This window comes from Micromys minutus (assembly GCF_963924665.1).
Source record: "Micromys minutus genome assembly, chromosome: 10".
Classification (NCBI taxonomy): Eukaryota; Metazoa; Chordata; class Mammalia; order Rodentia; family Muridae; genus Micromys; species Micromys minutus.
In genome coordinates, this window is record NC_137979.1 from 35,732,617 (window position 1) to 35,749,095 (window position 16,479).

Sequence of the window (16,479 nt, forward strand, 5' to 3'; positions counted from 1 at the left end):
GGATGGAGGCTCTTGCTCTCTCAGCCTGCTGTACACTTGACCCACTGTTGAACCCTCTGAGCCACATGTAGTAAACAGATATGTGCTTCTCACATACACTGAGGCACTTAATAGCTTGAACACCTCAAGAGGATATTTGTAAGACAGGTTTATCATTAATTCCTGTTTTCACAGTAAATGATATTTTCATATAGTAAATGAAAAAGTCCATTTCTTAGTTTAATTCAGTTCAACTCAGTTCACCTTGACCAACTTACAGGCCAAGTTCAGATAAGTAAGATCAGAAGAGTTGACAAAAGTCCCCTGTATAGCATAGTTCATGGAAACCTGCTACCTTCTGTCATTCTCTTCTGTAGCCATTAGTTTGTTTAATTAGGCTCTGCGTGTGTGGTTCTAGATATGAAATAGTAGAGTGTGTGTTCATTTGAGTGTGTGCACTTTGTCTACATGTGTAATGTATTTACCATAGTTTCAGTTTCTAGTTTTTGTGCCAAATAAGTAGAGTACTTAAACCATATGATAGTTTATTGCATTTTGCTGTAAATCTAGGGATTTCTTATTTGAAAGAAGTCTACTGTATACCATATTGAAAGTCAGCAGGCATAGCAGTTGACAGAAGTTTGACATTATTTATGCTATGCTAGTCTCTCTTCTGTTGCATATGGAAGAACTTCAGCATTATCTATGTTTTTTTCTAATGAAAATCTTTTACATCTTGAGATTGTAATTTAAATTGGCATGCCAAATATGTCTCAAATTAGTCAGTCTGTTTCAGCCTCAGTTTGTCCTACAGATCTGCAGATTGAAAACCACCAGTGCCATAGAGCTGTCTGCTAGGGAGCAGTTAAAATTCGATTAATGAACAAATTAAAAGTTGTGGCTAATTTTCAGGACTGAGAGAGAAAAGAAATATTTAGTCACATCATTTGCTGAAGAGAAGATACACAGAGGCGACCCCTGCTTGGTCAGCTAAAGAGTAACATGAGGAGTATGTGTGTAGATTCATCTTGTAGACTCCAGCTGCTGCCTTAGCTCTGGAGAGGGACAAACAGGCTTGGACAGGCTGGTAGTATACTGTGTGTGCAGTCCCTGGACCCAGAAAGTTGAGGCAGAAGGCTCACAAACTTGAAACAAGCCTAGGAAACAGAAAGCCACTATCTCAAGGACTCTGCTAGAGCTTGTTAATTATTTGTCAAATCTTAATAGTTTCCTTTTATCACTGGAACCAGTATGTGCTAATGAGAGAGAGCCCTTGGAACTTGAGTCACCGCACAGCGCTGTGAGCCACTGTGAGTGCTGCCAACTGAATGAGTCTCCAGAAAGAACGGAAGTGCTCTCACCACTGAGCAGTCCTTCTCTTTAAAGTACTGTTCATTACCATTTTGTGAGATTCTCTGAGAATATTCTTGAGAATTAATAGGTAATTTTATATTAGTCTCTAAAGGATTATAATTCTTTAATAACAGCTTCTTGGTTTTTTATTCATTATTAGTTATTTTTCCTTTATGTTTGTCGATTGGAATTCAGACCCACAGGAACATTTTTATGACATAGAACCTGTTTTCTGTGGTGGGATTGTTAAGGCTGAAAAAACTGATAGTGACTGCAGACCTTCATAGCCATCTCAAGTACTCTGAGCCCACAACTGAATCCAGCCTGTCTTTGCTCCACCCAACATTCCCACGCACTCCAGTGGAAGCCACAGCTGTGGACTTTCAGAGGCAGGAGTGTGAGGAGGATCACAGGTGAAGACAGCTGGGTCATGGACCCGGACTTGGTGACTTCATATTTTCATTCTTGTGCTCCTGAAGAAAGATTAAGCGGCAGCATTTCAAAAGAGCAGCTGGCACTGCCCTCCGTCCGAGGTGATGTGAGTCTGTGCTGCAGAGTTGGGAGATCTTTCACATGTGTGGCACTGGTCCAGTTTGCCAGACTGGGCAAGGAGCAGGCAAATGTGAGTCAGAAGCATGCCAGGTCTACGTGCAGGACTGTGCTGCTGCTGACCACAAGCCTGCTCACTCAGTGTCAGTGTGCACGGCGGGGACACTAGGAACATGGCATGAGTTCCCGGGAAGAAGTCAAGGGGGGTCGTTTGTTCGTTTTGAAGTTTACTCACCACGTTTTGGGATGAAGCATGTTTCTGTTAAATCGGAAACATAAAACTCTAAATGTTGGGAACAGATAGATTTGTTCCATGTTTGTTTGTTATTTTTGTTGTTTTTATGCTTGGAGAAGTCTTGAGGTGTAGAGGAATGAGCAGACACTTTCAAAGTTTCTAGTTCTTTACTTTGCAATGTATCTGCGAACATTCAGGTATTCAGTGTGCTTGTCAATATTCAGATTAGCAGTATGTTGAAACTTGCGCCCAACTGGAGGGCTGCCCCGAGGTCCCGAAGTGTGCTTGCAAGTGAGCGCAGCACAGGGCTGTTTTAGGTGCCAGCATTTCTACCACAATCATTCAGAGCTTAAGAACATTTGGGGTGTTCTTCTTATAATAGTTGAAATGAAAGGTGAGTACTGTCTGCCAACAAAGTTCACATCATTTCCAGGGTATTTCTGGCATTTAGGAATGGTTTTTCCCTCTTGTGTTTTTGCTCATTGATGCATGGGGTCCCTATGCTTGGCAGACAGTTCAACTGCCTCTCAAAGCACAGAGCTCTTGTGACACAAGTGCTGATATAATTAGTAAGAATTTTTCCTTCAGTAGCATTTGATGACTCGCTGACTCAGCACCTCCCTATCTTTATCTGTGATGTTAAAAAATACACTTACCCTTCCCTGTAGCAAAAACCCAACAGTATGTCCATGAACCACTGAGAAAATAGTAAGTTGTCTTTCAAACCATGTTCATTCACCTGGTTTTTCGGTGATGTTTTTATTCAGCTAACTGCTAATGTTCTGTGGGTCACATAGGAAAATCATGGAGGGCCACACTGTTGATCTTCCCGCTTCAGTCAGCAGTAACTAAACCTTTGTTGTTTTGTTTTGTTTTTCTATGTAACTCTGTAGTGAGCCCTCACAGAGTTCTCCCTGCCTCTGCCTCCTGAGTGCTGTGATTAAAGGCACTAAGTGTCTATAAGTAAACCTTTAAATCTTGCCAGAGTGCTGGTAGGTTAGTGTGCTCCCCCCTTCCTTCTCTCTCCCTCTTGCTCTCTTTCCTTCTCCATCTTCCCCCTCTCCCTGTCTTTCCCCCCACCTTTCTCTGGTCTCATGGTTCACTCTCCTGTCTCCTCCTCTCCAGTAACTGCCCATGTCTTTCAGTCTGTCTTTGCATCTTTGCATTTTGAATCTCAGAATCATATTCACTGTTATGAGAACATTTTGCTCAACTTTTAATTTGTTCTGGAATGTACTCTGTTTGTTTGGAAATTAATGCTAATTAGTAGGATTATGTTTCTTCTTAATGTTCCAGACTCCAGTTTTGAAAAAGGAAATAACCATGGCTTACAAATGTGTGTTCCCTTTCAACTTCTTGTGTCTTTCAAATGTCAGATGCCATAGGAACATTTTTATGAATATAATTAAGTCACCAAGTCTTATTTATGCCTAGCATGTCTTAAGTAATTGGGAATTTTAAGCAGAAATACTTGTATCATTGAATTCTGATTTTGTTGTTCAAACATGTTGTCCACCATAGCCACTTGCAGGCAGGTAGAGGAGGCTCTGCTCTTGAACTAATTTTCTGGAATTTGACAAGAATTAGAAATTATTCCATGGTTTTTGCTAGTGACCCACAGAATAACAAGCAGCTCAGTTCACTGCTGATAAGCAGCTTGAAACGTGTGACTGAGAGACAGCAGCTGGTGAGCACATTGCCCTGTCACAGTGCAGTCGCCTGTAGCCGACACTGGGTACTTAGTGTTGCACACAGTACTTGTTCTTCCTCTGATTATTCCATTTCCTGTGTACTTTGTGTCTACGGGTATCAGCCGTGAACGTCATTTTAAATTAGAAGTGCTGCGGGTGTGTTCCAGAAAAGGGGGAGAAATAGAAAAAAAATCAAACCTACATTTGTATGAAAACTAAGGGCCTTGTTTCTATACCTCATATACTTATTGGTTCTATCACAGCTTATGTGGCAGAATTGCAAATAATTATTAATTTGCGTTATTTTTATCATACTCTATTACAGTGCAATGTACATGTATTTACTATTTACTCCTATATGTATTACATGTTGAATGAGCTTTTCTCTAATTTTTTGTGCATTTTCCCCCCTTTTCTACCAAGGCCTTATCTCTTTGGAGCGGGGTGTTTTTCCATAAAAGCTCCATGGTGAGTTCCCGTTCAGTCCCGCATGCCTAATTCATTTGCTGTACTCTCAGAAAAACTGTTTGATAGTTTGTTTTCAGTTGCATGACCTGATCACAGATACACCAAGTTACCAGACAAGTAGACAGGAATGTTGATATTTAAAACTTTAAAAAACAGTTCCTTTAGTCTTACGTGAGTCAAAACAAAAATCAGATTTGTTTTGTTTGTTTTTCTTTTAAAGAAGGCAGAAGAATTCTCTCACCATGCTGGTCAAGAGTGTTCAATAGGAAATTCTTTACATATACTGATTGGTACTAGACTATGAAGTTTGTTTTTAAATGAAAACATATTGAGGGCAAAGTCCCACTGTATTTTATTTGATCACAAAGGACTGTTGAATTCTGTTCGAATAGATTAGGTATTTAAGAAGCTGCAAGGTAAAGGAATGCATATTTTGATAAAGACTTTTTCATGACATTCTGTTTGTTGAGCCATATTAGACGGATTTGTCAGCATAAGGCATGATAACTATAGAAAAGAGAATGTATTTCATAGTTTCATTTGAAGATACCAATTAGAATGGGTTAAGCATCTGATATCAAATGCTTTAGTAATGGGTTCTAGAATAGAGCTGTCGTACTCTTACATATCAGCTTCTATGATTATGAGCACTGTGATCTCAGATACCTTGAACTTTGTTTCCTGTTTTCTTTATATATATATAAAATGAAATGTAATATATAAATGCATTGCTGTTCATAATGACAGTGTTCATAGCAACCACTCATTAAACAGTAACTCCTGTGAGGACTGACTTTTCCAGAGCTTGGGGCAGACACCCTGTCTGAAAAGATGGTTCTTAAAAGTAGATCATGTGCTTTCCCTCTGGGCAGGGTCTCATTACATAGTCTTGCCTAGCTAGAACTGCTATATATACCAGAGTCCTCCTGCTTCCTGAGTGCTGTGATCAGAGTCATGTGCAAGCATGCCCACATATCTTTATCTTTTTAAAAAACATATGAGGCAAAAGGAAGTTTTAAGAAATGTAAGGTATGTGGACTTCTATCTGGTCTTCTTCATTGTGCCCTGTTATATTTTGAGCAGTATTTTATCTGGGCATGTGCTGTATTCATGTGATTGCAGCACCCAGGGGGAGGCTGAGGCAGCAAGACAGCAAGTTCAAGTCCAGCTTGAGGCCTGTAGTAAGATTCTGTTTCCACAACCAACCAGTCTTTTACAGTTGACTGTTGTTTCACAGAATGCATTCAGTGTTCCTGTGTTCTGGGAATGGTAGTTTTCATTTTTCACATAGGGCTAGTTAGTAGAAAATGAATCTCCATTAAATATTCACCTTTATAGTTCAGCATCATAATTGGGAGAGCATCAACAACTGTCCTTAACAAATTCAGAGTATACAGAGACAAATCCTCTGAAAGTTGATCTTGCTTTTTATAAACCAGATTTCTTCTCAAAACTAGTAAGATACATGGATTTTGTTGGCTTAGAGTGAATAGGGCATTTTAAATGGCACATCCAAAATATTATTGAATGTCTTTGTGTAGTAAATGTGGAATTAAATTCCATTTGAGGATAAATTCCTCACTCTGAGTACAAAGCAAAGAGTTTCAGCATGTTAATAAAGATTGAAGTTTAGACATGCAGCTAAAGATGGAGTAACAAATGCACGTTAAATAAGAAAAGTCCATTCCCCCAACAGCTTATGTGTTCCTCACATTTAAGCAAAAGCACTTGTCAACCAGAAATGATTTGAGGTTGAAACAAGATTAAAAGAGCCAGATTAAAGAAGGGGATCTATGAAATACGGTGGACTTTTAAATCACTGCCTGTCCTTCAGAGAACTGCTTTGTGGTTTGTTTGATGCCATCGTTAGCTCACAAGAAACTCGTTTTTAGTCACTTACACTGTACTGAAAGGTCCTCCTTTCAAATGCTACATTACCAGGGTGCATGTTTTTTCCATTAAGATCTTAATGAAACCTCAAATTAAGGCAGCAAAATGAATATAGATTTGACAACTTCTTCCATGTTGTTTCTGAGAGCTGCTTTGTTTCTGCAGTGCTTGCTGTTTTTCCATGATACTTAGCATTCGACTAGAGAATGTTTTTATTTACCAGTCCAGAGCAGAACATTATGCTATGGAAGTTTGTTTATAGAACTTTGAGTCGTAAGGCAAGGCTTATATGTTGGATGAATATGAAATCTTTACAGCTTCCTTTAAAATGTAAATTTCTTACAATTTTAAAAAATTAGTTTTGCGTTACAACATTTGTACCTAGTTAAGGTTTTTGCTTTTGATATACCACAGTTTGCATTAATTCTTTATTCTTCCATAAAGGGCATTTCAAAGTCTTTAAATAAATGCAGTTTCAGAAGAGTTCATTTTAAAGTAGCATTTTCCCCTGTGAGATCACAGCAGGCTGGTAATTAATTAAATGGTATAGGCCATGTTTGACACTAGTACCCAACCTAGGAGTTTCCAGGACTTTCTATGTTTATATAGAATATTTGATTTTTGAATGACCATAGGAAAATAAATTTTTTTTGAGAAAAAATTTCATCCCATACTGTAGCCTATGCTGGCCTAGAAATTACTATGCAGCCCAGGCTGGCCTAAACATTTTGAAAGTCCTTCTGCCTCAATTTGTTGGGACACTTAAAATGGAATCTTAATTTCCATGTTAACAATATTTGTGTTAGTGTGTGTAGTGCCAGGTGTTAGCCTCTGTGTCTAAAGTGCTTTCCAGAAGTCCTGTGCATGTGGAGCAAAGTCACCATTATCTATCAGTGGCCTGTGTGTTTCTGTAGGGAATTGTAGTCAGTTTGTTCTGTTTTGGTAGCCATTCTCTGAGAGTACTTGGCTGAGCAGTAGGGCTTGCTCTTTGACGATATTTCACAGCTTCACTCTTTGAAAGGTGATGTTTGTGTAAGGGAGATCTTATTCCGTGCTGCGTTTTCATTTCTCTTACACCTTTAATAATAACTATGACTTCATAACATAAGCAGACTTGGGTGTATTATTAATGTTTTTAACTGAATAACATAGTTCTAATGTGCATCTGAAGTCTAATTTGAGGGGGAAAATTAGAGAAAATTTCTATATTCGCATGGAAACTAATAAGGCTCACAAAGAAAACTGATTTTCCGTCCTTTTTGTATCTGTTGAAGTTTTTAGTGTTTGTTACCATTCAGACTCAAATACTGACAGTTTACTTATGTCTTTGAAAATAAGAGAAATGCGACTGTCTCAAATCCTGCTAGGATGTGACCCTCTCTCAGTACCTTGGGCTTCCTTGCAGCTGTGTGTGCCACCCTCTTCTGCAGTCTTAGGTCCCTCCTTGTGGTGCAGGGCACAGTTGTCCAGGTGGAAATCATTTTATTTAGTATAAAGCAGGTGTCTTTAGAAGTGAGGGTTTTGTTTCTGTTTTTTTTTTTTTTTTTTGTTCGTTTGTTTTGTTTTGTGTTTTCTTTTTTACTCTCTCTTTAACTCTTATGTGCATTTGATTGTAGAGCAGGCAAGAGAAATTCAATTTTATCTAGGTAGTGATGGAGGATCTTGAGATTTCAAGTATTTGGGAGATATTGGTGAGCTGATGGGGAGGCTGGTTCCCATTCTTCAGCCCTTTCTCAGAGGATGTGACAAAGTTAAATCCTGCTTTTTATTTGCCACTGTGTTTAGTTTGCTTTGTGCTTTGTGCTGTTTGTCTCTTGGATTTCTTAGGATTTCTTAGGAAGGGCTTGCTGCATGTGATATCTTATGACTTATTTGTGACTGACAAATGTTGTGTTCTTTTTTTTTTTTTCTTTTATGTTTTGCTGAAAAGTTAATCTTTTCATTGGATGTAGTAAAGAGGCAGGAGACACTAGTAAGGATGTTGTCTGAGGGACTGTCTGTGTGCTGTGTTCTCCCACATGTCTTGTGTCAGCATGCATTCCGTATTCTGCTCTATGTTTCTTTAAACTCATGAAGGAATCCAGCTAATCAATCCAGTTTAATTTCTGTGCAACAATTAAAATGAAAGTAGTATTTAATATCATTGTGTTTCAATATGATAAGTGTATAAGGTTAAGTAAATTAAGAGAAGTTCGTTGTACACACACAAGAGTCCAGTGTTTTCTACTGGGGTGTGCTGTTACCCCTCACTGAGGAGAAAGAGCTAACACAAAAGGAAGTTCATGTTACAGACTTTGCTGCGTGGGTCAGGCCAGTAGTCTGTACTGCTGTGTCCCTTACAGGGCAGGGTCTCATTGTCCTGTTACTTACATATTGTCTTTCTGTGGTTTAATATTTTGGCCATAGAAGCTTATTTTGTGATAGAAATGCTCTGTGTGGTTGTAGAAGGGTTCATATGCAGACAGGAGAAGAACTTTGGCATTCTTACACATATTTTTTTAAATTAAGATTAAGAACAAACAAACCCAGAGTTTCTAACTTTTGAGTAGATCACATCAGAAATGTTTTCCAAGTAGCAATCTTTTTTATTACATTATCTTTCTATTTCTCTAGAAGACTTTTTTTATGTTTCTGTTTTGCATAAGTGACAAAACCATGCCAGATGTAGAATGAGGGTGGAAATGACTTGATAGGAATGAGGGCCCTCCAGTATGCTTCCTCGCGTGCTCCACACTGCAGCATGGGATGCGTGCAGAAAAAAGATCCTCATTCAACTTGACATCTTAAGTCCTGAGATTGTTTAGTGCCTTATCAGTGGATAAAGGATAAATGATGAAATATGCAAATAAAGTTATAGGGGTTGTTCATAAATTCAACATAATTTTATCATAAAATACCTTTTTTCATAGCACGTATAAGTTTGTATAAAATGACACTGTATTGCTGCTTTCAAAATGGAATGATGTGAAGCCTATGGAAGTAAATTAAAACTTGCTGTTGCCAGGCTTTGTGGAATATAAGATTCGAAATGTATAGAATGTTCTGAAGGATGCATTGATGCCCAATAATTTTTCTACTTCTCACGATTCTGTTAGAAAGCTGGTCTTTATTTTTGAGTCTGTTTAAGTACCTTAGAGGGGCTGGAGAGATGGCTCAGCAGTTAAGAACACTGACTACTCTTCCAGAGGTCCTGAGTTCAATCCCAGCAACCACATGGGGACTCACAACCATCTGTAATAGGATCTGATGCCCTCACCTGGCATGTTGGAAGACAGTAATAGTGTACTTACATACATAAATAAATCTTTTTTATTTAAGTACTTTAGAAGAACTATAGTAATTTTTCTCAAGAAAAGGAATAAATACTTGATATTATTACATGGTTAAATAACACCATCCCAAACCAAATATCATAGAGTGATTTGCAAATTTGAACTTGTCTCTAGTGTGCTTGCTCATACACCATAGCATCACTGGTGCCTGATGCTGTAGTTCCAAAACTGCAGACACTCTGCTAAGATACTCTTTAGTGGAGGCTGGGGATTTAGTGCAAGCAATAAGACCAGAATTCAGATTCCCAGCACTCGTATAAAGCAAAGAATGGTATCAAATATCTGTAATTCCAGTTTGGGGATGGGAGTTGAGTAGAAGGCGAGGCAAGTATGTGGATCTCTACATCTGGCTAGTCCACTGTTTAGTTGTTTGACTTTGGGCTCAGTGAGAGATCTGTCTCGACGATGATGACTCGATGATGATGACGGTGGCGACATCAACAACACCAGCAATATTGTCAGGAGCAACAGAAGAAAAGTCCTGATGTTGACTTTTGGTGTCCACACATGTAGGTACAAATGTACATACACCTTTATACACAATATTAAAAATAAATTAAAAATTCCAATTGGTTCTCTCTCCCTAGCCCTGGAAGACACTAAGGGCTACAGTGGCCAGGGGTATGTCACAGATGACAGTCATAGGAGCTTGTCAATTCAGTGTTAGTAATTCAGTGATGGGATGAGAAGTGTTAGAGGCAGCGCACACTCTTAAGGTAATTCACAGAAGTGCAGCCAGAAGATTAGTGATCGAGATATCAGAGGAGGGCACGTATGCAATTGCCTGTCTGCCGGGTTACTCTAGCAAAACAGCTATGTAGAAGAGGAATTGTGGGACCACACCCATGGCGTCTCAGAATTTGTTCTTCAAAGATGGATGCAATGTCTTTTCTTCTCTGTGAGTCCAACCACAAGTGGTTTTTACTTTTTCTCTGGATCTTGTGGGGATGCTGTGTTTAGTGGGTATTAATAGTGGGTGAAAGAAGTGGACTTTTTATATGCTACAGTGTGTACCCCTGTGGCTATGGTTCAAATGGGCTAATCGGGGCAGCATCTGTTACAGTGTACCCACGCACTCACACATGCCCACACACACAAGTGTCAACACTGGACTCCAGGAGTGCTGGAGGGTATCTCAGGTGTTGCAGGAGACAGGCATTACGAAAACACTATCTGAAAAACAGGGAGGCCTGTTAGCTGTATGTGGGATGTATATTGAGTTTTACTACCTGAGAGGCGGGAACCTGGCTTGCTTTTTCTAACCTTAACACACAAGGGGTCAAGGAGGGTTCTCAGAAAATTATATTTGTAATTATAGAAATTGCATGTCTTGCTTCATGACATCTGGAATGGGACCTGGTCAGTATTTGCTCAAGTATCTGAGAAATTCTCAGTGGTTGTATTGTTCAAAGATCATGCTGTGAGAACAAATACAGTCCTTAACTACACAGTAGGCATTCCCTTTTATATCATGCATTCTAGTTGTCTGAGCTCTGAGTGGGAAGGGACTTAACTAACAACGTCATAACTAAAGAACAGCAGCGTGGGACATTCCTTTTCAGGCTTCTTCTTGACTCCAGAAACTAGCCTTTCCATTCCAACACATCTAGTAAAACATAAGAAGATGAAGGAAGGCACACTGGCTCACTGTAGAGCCAAGCCTCAGAGAACTACCTTCATGGTATAAATCCAGGCCTACCTTCTCGCCAGTGAGGTCATTTTTCTGGGCTAGGAATTAGACAATCTATGGAAGGTGGTTGTATAATTTCTGTTTAGCTTTGAGAAATTTGGTAATCCACAAGAGAATAAAAATCCAAGATTTGACAGAAGATGACATCTCGAAAGTAGAACACCAAGGATATGAGAGCATGTGGAGAAGTTACTTGCAGCAACCTCAGTTAGCATGTCTGTCCTCCGCCACAGCAAAGAGAGAACAGATTTACCTTTGATAAGCTGTCGGTATTTGACTCTGTCTTAGTCTTTTCAATGAACGAAATAGTTAAATCACGAATCCAGAAAGAAAAGAAATGACAGCCAGGCTGTGGCTGACTCATCGCAGGAGGTCACTGCATTAGAACTTGTATAGTGCTGACACTGCAGCAACGGAGCTTCAAGCGCCACCAAGTCTTCATTGCGAGCCATAGCCCTGTCATGCATGCCCTCTCTGTGTACTACTTGGGTAGTCTCTTGTCTTGATGTCAGAATGAACTTTTCATGCTGGAGGTGTGTCTGCCCCTTCTTTTCCTCCATCTTTAAATATGCAGTGAAGTGTTAGCCATCTGAAAGCATTGACTAATTCTGAAACCAGCACCTTGTGCAAAAGAATTTGTCTTATTTTGCTGGTACACTGTCTTACTTTGTTGCCTAGGCTAGCACTGGAACCTAGGCACAAAATGTCTCCCTCTTGCCTGGGCTCTCATGTAGCTGGGATGTACGGTTCTTAACTTTGGTATCATGTAAACTTTACCCCTTGGAGTCATCTCATATCACTGGTCAGTCAATCTTTGAGGGATATGCATGACTGTGCCTTAGAACTTAATTTTGAGAAAAATCTTTCATGATTTGGAAGTCTGTCTGAGGATTCACATGGTAATTTCTAAATGTCTATTTCCTTTTTAAGCAAAGTTAAACCACCTCCACAAATTTCTCCAAGCAAATCGATGGGCGGCGAGTTTTGCGTGGCTGCAGTGTTTGGGACCTCCAGGTCGTGGTTTGCAAACAATGCTGGTCTGAAACGGGAGAAAGGTATGTGGTTTACTGATGCTCAGATTTGCCATGCAGCATTTTACCACTGAGGACATGGTGCTAGAAGCTTCTCTAGGATAATTTTTATAACTAATAGCCTATAGGTTTTACAAAGATAAAAACTAATAAAATAAATTAATACTAGTGGCTTTCACTTGTCAAGTCTCTCAAAGAATTAAAACTATTTTCTCACACAAATGGGAAATAAATTTGTCATCAACTGATATTTAAATAACAAAGTCTCTTTCTGTACCTTGTTTTTAAATTCAGCATGTGGCTGAAGCTGCCCTAGGAGTCTATCCTTTGAGTCTCCAATGTTGGCATTTAAATTTGTATACTGCCACACCTAGGCGCCTTGACTGATTTTTATTTCATTCATTTATTTCTAACTAATTGCACATATTGATCTGAGGGCTGCCAATGCTATGCCCACCCTGTTTCTTCAACCTCTGCACAAGCTAATTTTACCCTGTTGACTCTGAACTCAGAAGGAGAAAGTTGTAACCTCTGCTTTACTTGGGAGACTTGGGATCAACCAGTCTCACCAACATGGCTGAATCCCTGGAGTCAGAGGTTTGTGAGTTACAGGTTATTTGTGCTGGGGACTGAGTTCAGCCCTCTGCAAGTGTAGCAAGTGCTCTCAACTGCTGAGCCATACCACATTTAAAAACAAAAACCGAAACAAAAAACATAGTAAAACAAAACAACCTCCCCCAAGCTCCAAAATAAAAGAAAACAGACTGTTCACTGAGAGGTAAGTGCCAGCATCTGTGGTTATTGTCGCCCCTTTGAGCTATTGAGATTACTATGTTTACATTTATTTATTTATCAGCTTTACATTTTTAAGAAGTTTTTCTCTCTGATTTTAAGTGTATGAATGTTTTGCCTACATGTATGTACATCAAGTGCATAATTGGTATCCATGTAAGTTAGAAGAGGGCTCTGGATCCCCTGGAGACTGAGTTATGGGCAGTAGTGAGCTACCATGTGGGTGTACTTGGGAATCGAACTTGAGGCCTTTGCAAGAGGAATTTGTGTTCTCAACCACTGAGCCAATTCTTTAGCTCCAGTTGCAATGTTTTAAATCACTGCTTTGATCATCAGAATCAATACCTAGAATGTTTGTGTAACAGTTCTTTCAGTGTGTAAGTATGTATGTGTTAGTTTTTTTTTTTCTTTCTTTTTTTTTTTTTTTCTAGTTATAGAGCTTGAAACTAGGGTCTGTGGTCTCTGTATAGAAGAGAATGTCTACATTTATACACCAAGTGTATAGTTTTGTATGTTAGGATTTTCCCCTGATTACTTTATTGTGATTCAATTAGGTCACACACTGGCTTTCTCCTGATGTTCCACAGTTGGTTTTGTTCTTGGCAAAAGTTGCTCTCCTCCCCAGTCCCAGTTGGCAATCAGACCTCAGCTTCTTCCTTTGTGATCACCTTTCATGACCACTCCCTTGTAATCCGACCTTAGCAGGGCTAGTCCCTTCCCAAGGGAAGGGCATTGTGGAGCAGGCAAGCCTCCCATTTTCTTATCCAATCTTCATTTTTGTTACTGCCTTCGGTTTGACGATGCTATCGGAAGGACTTTTTGTTATTCATTAAAACCTTCTGCAAAGCTCAATTTCAAATGCTTCTCCTGTCTGTCCTAATTACCCCTTTAGCTTTCGATTCTTTTATGTCCCTCTGGCTGGTCATTGGCCATTTTCTCAAATCAGCTGTAATTGATTCGTCTGACACAGAGATAAGATGACCCACACAGCTTTCATAAGACAGTCTCCTCGGTTTACTGTAAAACGTGAGGTTTAGCACTGAGCCTTCTTGGGCATTGAGGACATATGTATCTCTTATAAAGTCATTTGATTATATTCAAACCCAGCACTGATTTCTCTAAGTATGGCCAGCCTTTCTTTACTATAGGACCCGGTAATCTCATTGAGAAATGGATTAGAAACTATCTGAGGAGGGGACTTTATTTACTTTTTTTTCATATTGTTCACTGCTTACTGGAGAATTTCAGTTTGCTTCTTGGCCCACTTGTTTTTAGTTGTATTTCAACTGATGACCTTCCACAGACAAATAATGTTTATTTTGTGTTTGTTTGCTTGTTTGTTTTGACCTAGATGTTTTCTGAGTATGTGTTTGTGTGTGTGTGTAAACATTCATGCTTGTGTGTATGCAGATGCCAGAGTGTTCTGTTCTATTTTTCTCTGCCATTTTGTCCCCCTTTCAGCACTGGTATTAGACTTGTGTTTGACTGTGCTTGTTGGTGGTTTGTGTTTGTTTTTGTTTGTTTTGTTGGGAGGATTTGAATTCACGCTCTAGTGTTTGCATAGTAAGCATCCTTAACTCCCCAGGGGCCAAACTTAATTCTACCAAGAAAACATAGTTGAACTTTTCTGATAACTTAGTTCCACACATAGATTTTCAGGTCAGTTAATAGTTTAAGCCAGGGTAATTGAATGTTGTTGGCTAGATTATTCATTTTCAGGTGGTCCTTTCATGTCCTACTCATTGTCTTACATTTTTCATAATATGTGGAAAAATCCATAGCATAGAAATACAAAATTTTACAGCATAGTGTTTATCTCTACTACAAATGTGAGCATATGGTATAATTGTTGAAACAAATTTATGTATATCCCATAATATTGGTGGCAGCTGCTTATGCAAGGCATCCTCTGAGCCTGTGCTGACACAATGGGACACAGCTCTTCCTCATTCTTTTTACCGTTCTATGTCAGTCAACAGGGTCAGTAAAGTAGAGGACCCACTATGACGTTTCTCTGTCATTACTCTGCCATTACTCCATGTCTCATTCTGATTCTCTGTTTGCAGATCAGTCCAAGCAAGTTGTAGTTGAATCTCTTTACATCATCAGTTGCTACGGGACCTTAGTGGAGCACATGATTGAGCCCCGGCCGATCAGTACTGCTCCCAAGATAAGTGATGACACACCATTGGAGATAATGACGTCGCCCCGGGCCAGCTGGACACTTGTTAGGTAGTTCTCCATGCCACCTCCCCTCATTCCTGCAGAGAAAAGATAAAAAATGTGCCCTTTGTGAAATCTCAACATAAATGCCTTGCTCTGAAGTATATTCATCCACATGGATATGTTTACTTGCATATATAATTTTCCTTCTTGACCTTGGCTCTAGAATATTGTGCAAATGGGACTATATACCATTGCCTGGCTCTGTCCCTGGGGAAGCCTTTACTTTATTTTGTTTTCATTGCATAGCGTCTACATGCAGTGAAAGGTAAGCACTGCAAACCCTTTGTGCACCCTCTGAATCACTTTGTCAGGTAAAGAGACCCTGTGCCATTGCTTTCCATGTTCCCTGTATCTGTAGCCAGCCACAGTTTACTGTGTATTGCCTGCCTTTGCCTGCTCTGGTCACTAAATCATGGAATAATGTACTATGTTATCTTTCATGTCTTATTTCCTTCAGCATATTATGAAGATCCATATTAATGAAATGTGCTATGTAGGTGAATCACATTTTTTTTGCCCATTCATTAGCCGGAGAACTTTTCTACTCTGTAGCTGTCACTAATATTGTTGCTGCAAATATTCAAGTACACAATCTGCGTTGTCCCAGGAATGTAATCAGAAAGGATTTCTATTCCAGGTCTCTTTATTTGACATTGTAACCCACCAGTTGTTTGGATTTTTGTTGTCTCGTTGTATATCCATTTCTTGGTTTTTATTTCCCTTATTATAGTGCCACATGTTCCTTGTAAATAATACCATTAAGGGAAATATAAACTAATACAAAGATCCTGAAGTCTTTTTTAAATGATATAATCCAGGAGCCAATGGCTAGGATTGGAAATGTTTAGGAATTATCTTAATGCATCCAATGAGTAGAATTTTTATAAGCTAGCCAAAAGAGGAAGGAATAAACCTAGAATAAAACCATTTAATATAATGAATTGTATACAAGAGGAAAAAAAATACACAATCACCTGGCATGTATGAAGGGAAACAGATAAGAATGGATATTAAAATGACCCATCTCCTTTTGACATTTTAAAATAGTCTATTGATTTTCTGGAGGCTCCAGCATTCTTTACTAGAACTTACTGTGCTGGAGTGATCTGTTCAGTATCTGATTTATCAAGCTTATTCAAAATTAGGCAGATGCAATTCAACTTCGTCAGTCTCACTGTTGAGCTAGCTAATTAGATCCAAAGGAAGTTATCCATTACATAGCTCCTTTCCTCTTCCCAGCACG

General features: G+C 39.2%; 1 protein-coding gene across 7 annotated transcripts in view; it reads left to right on the top strand.

Moving 5' to 3' along the window:
• The window catches only part of BCAS3 (BCAS3 microtubule associated cell migration factor), a 435,283-nt gene that overhangs the window by 162,832 nt on the left and 255,972 nt on the right, over positions 1–16,479 (top strand). For 5 of the 7 annotated variants that reach the window (XM_080924182.1, XM_080924186.1, XM_080924185.1 and 2 more), the window contains 3 exons: positions 4,231–4,275; positions 12,118–12,242; positions 15,077–15,242. In XM_080924182.1, the coding sequence (XP_080780308.1) occupies positions 4,231–4,275; positions 12,118–12,242; positions 15,077–15,242 (336 nt within the window). The remainder of the gene's footprint in view (positions 1–4,230; positions 4,276–12,117; positions 12,243–15,076; positions 15,243–16,479) is intronic. The other 2 variants (XM_080924184.1, XM_080924187.1) reach the window with 1 other exon arrangement.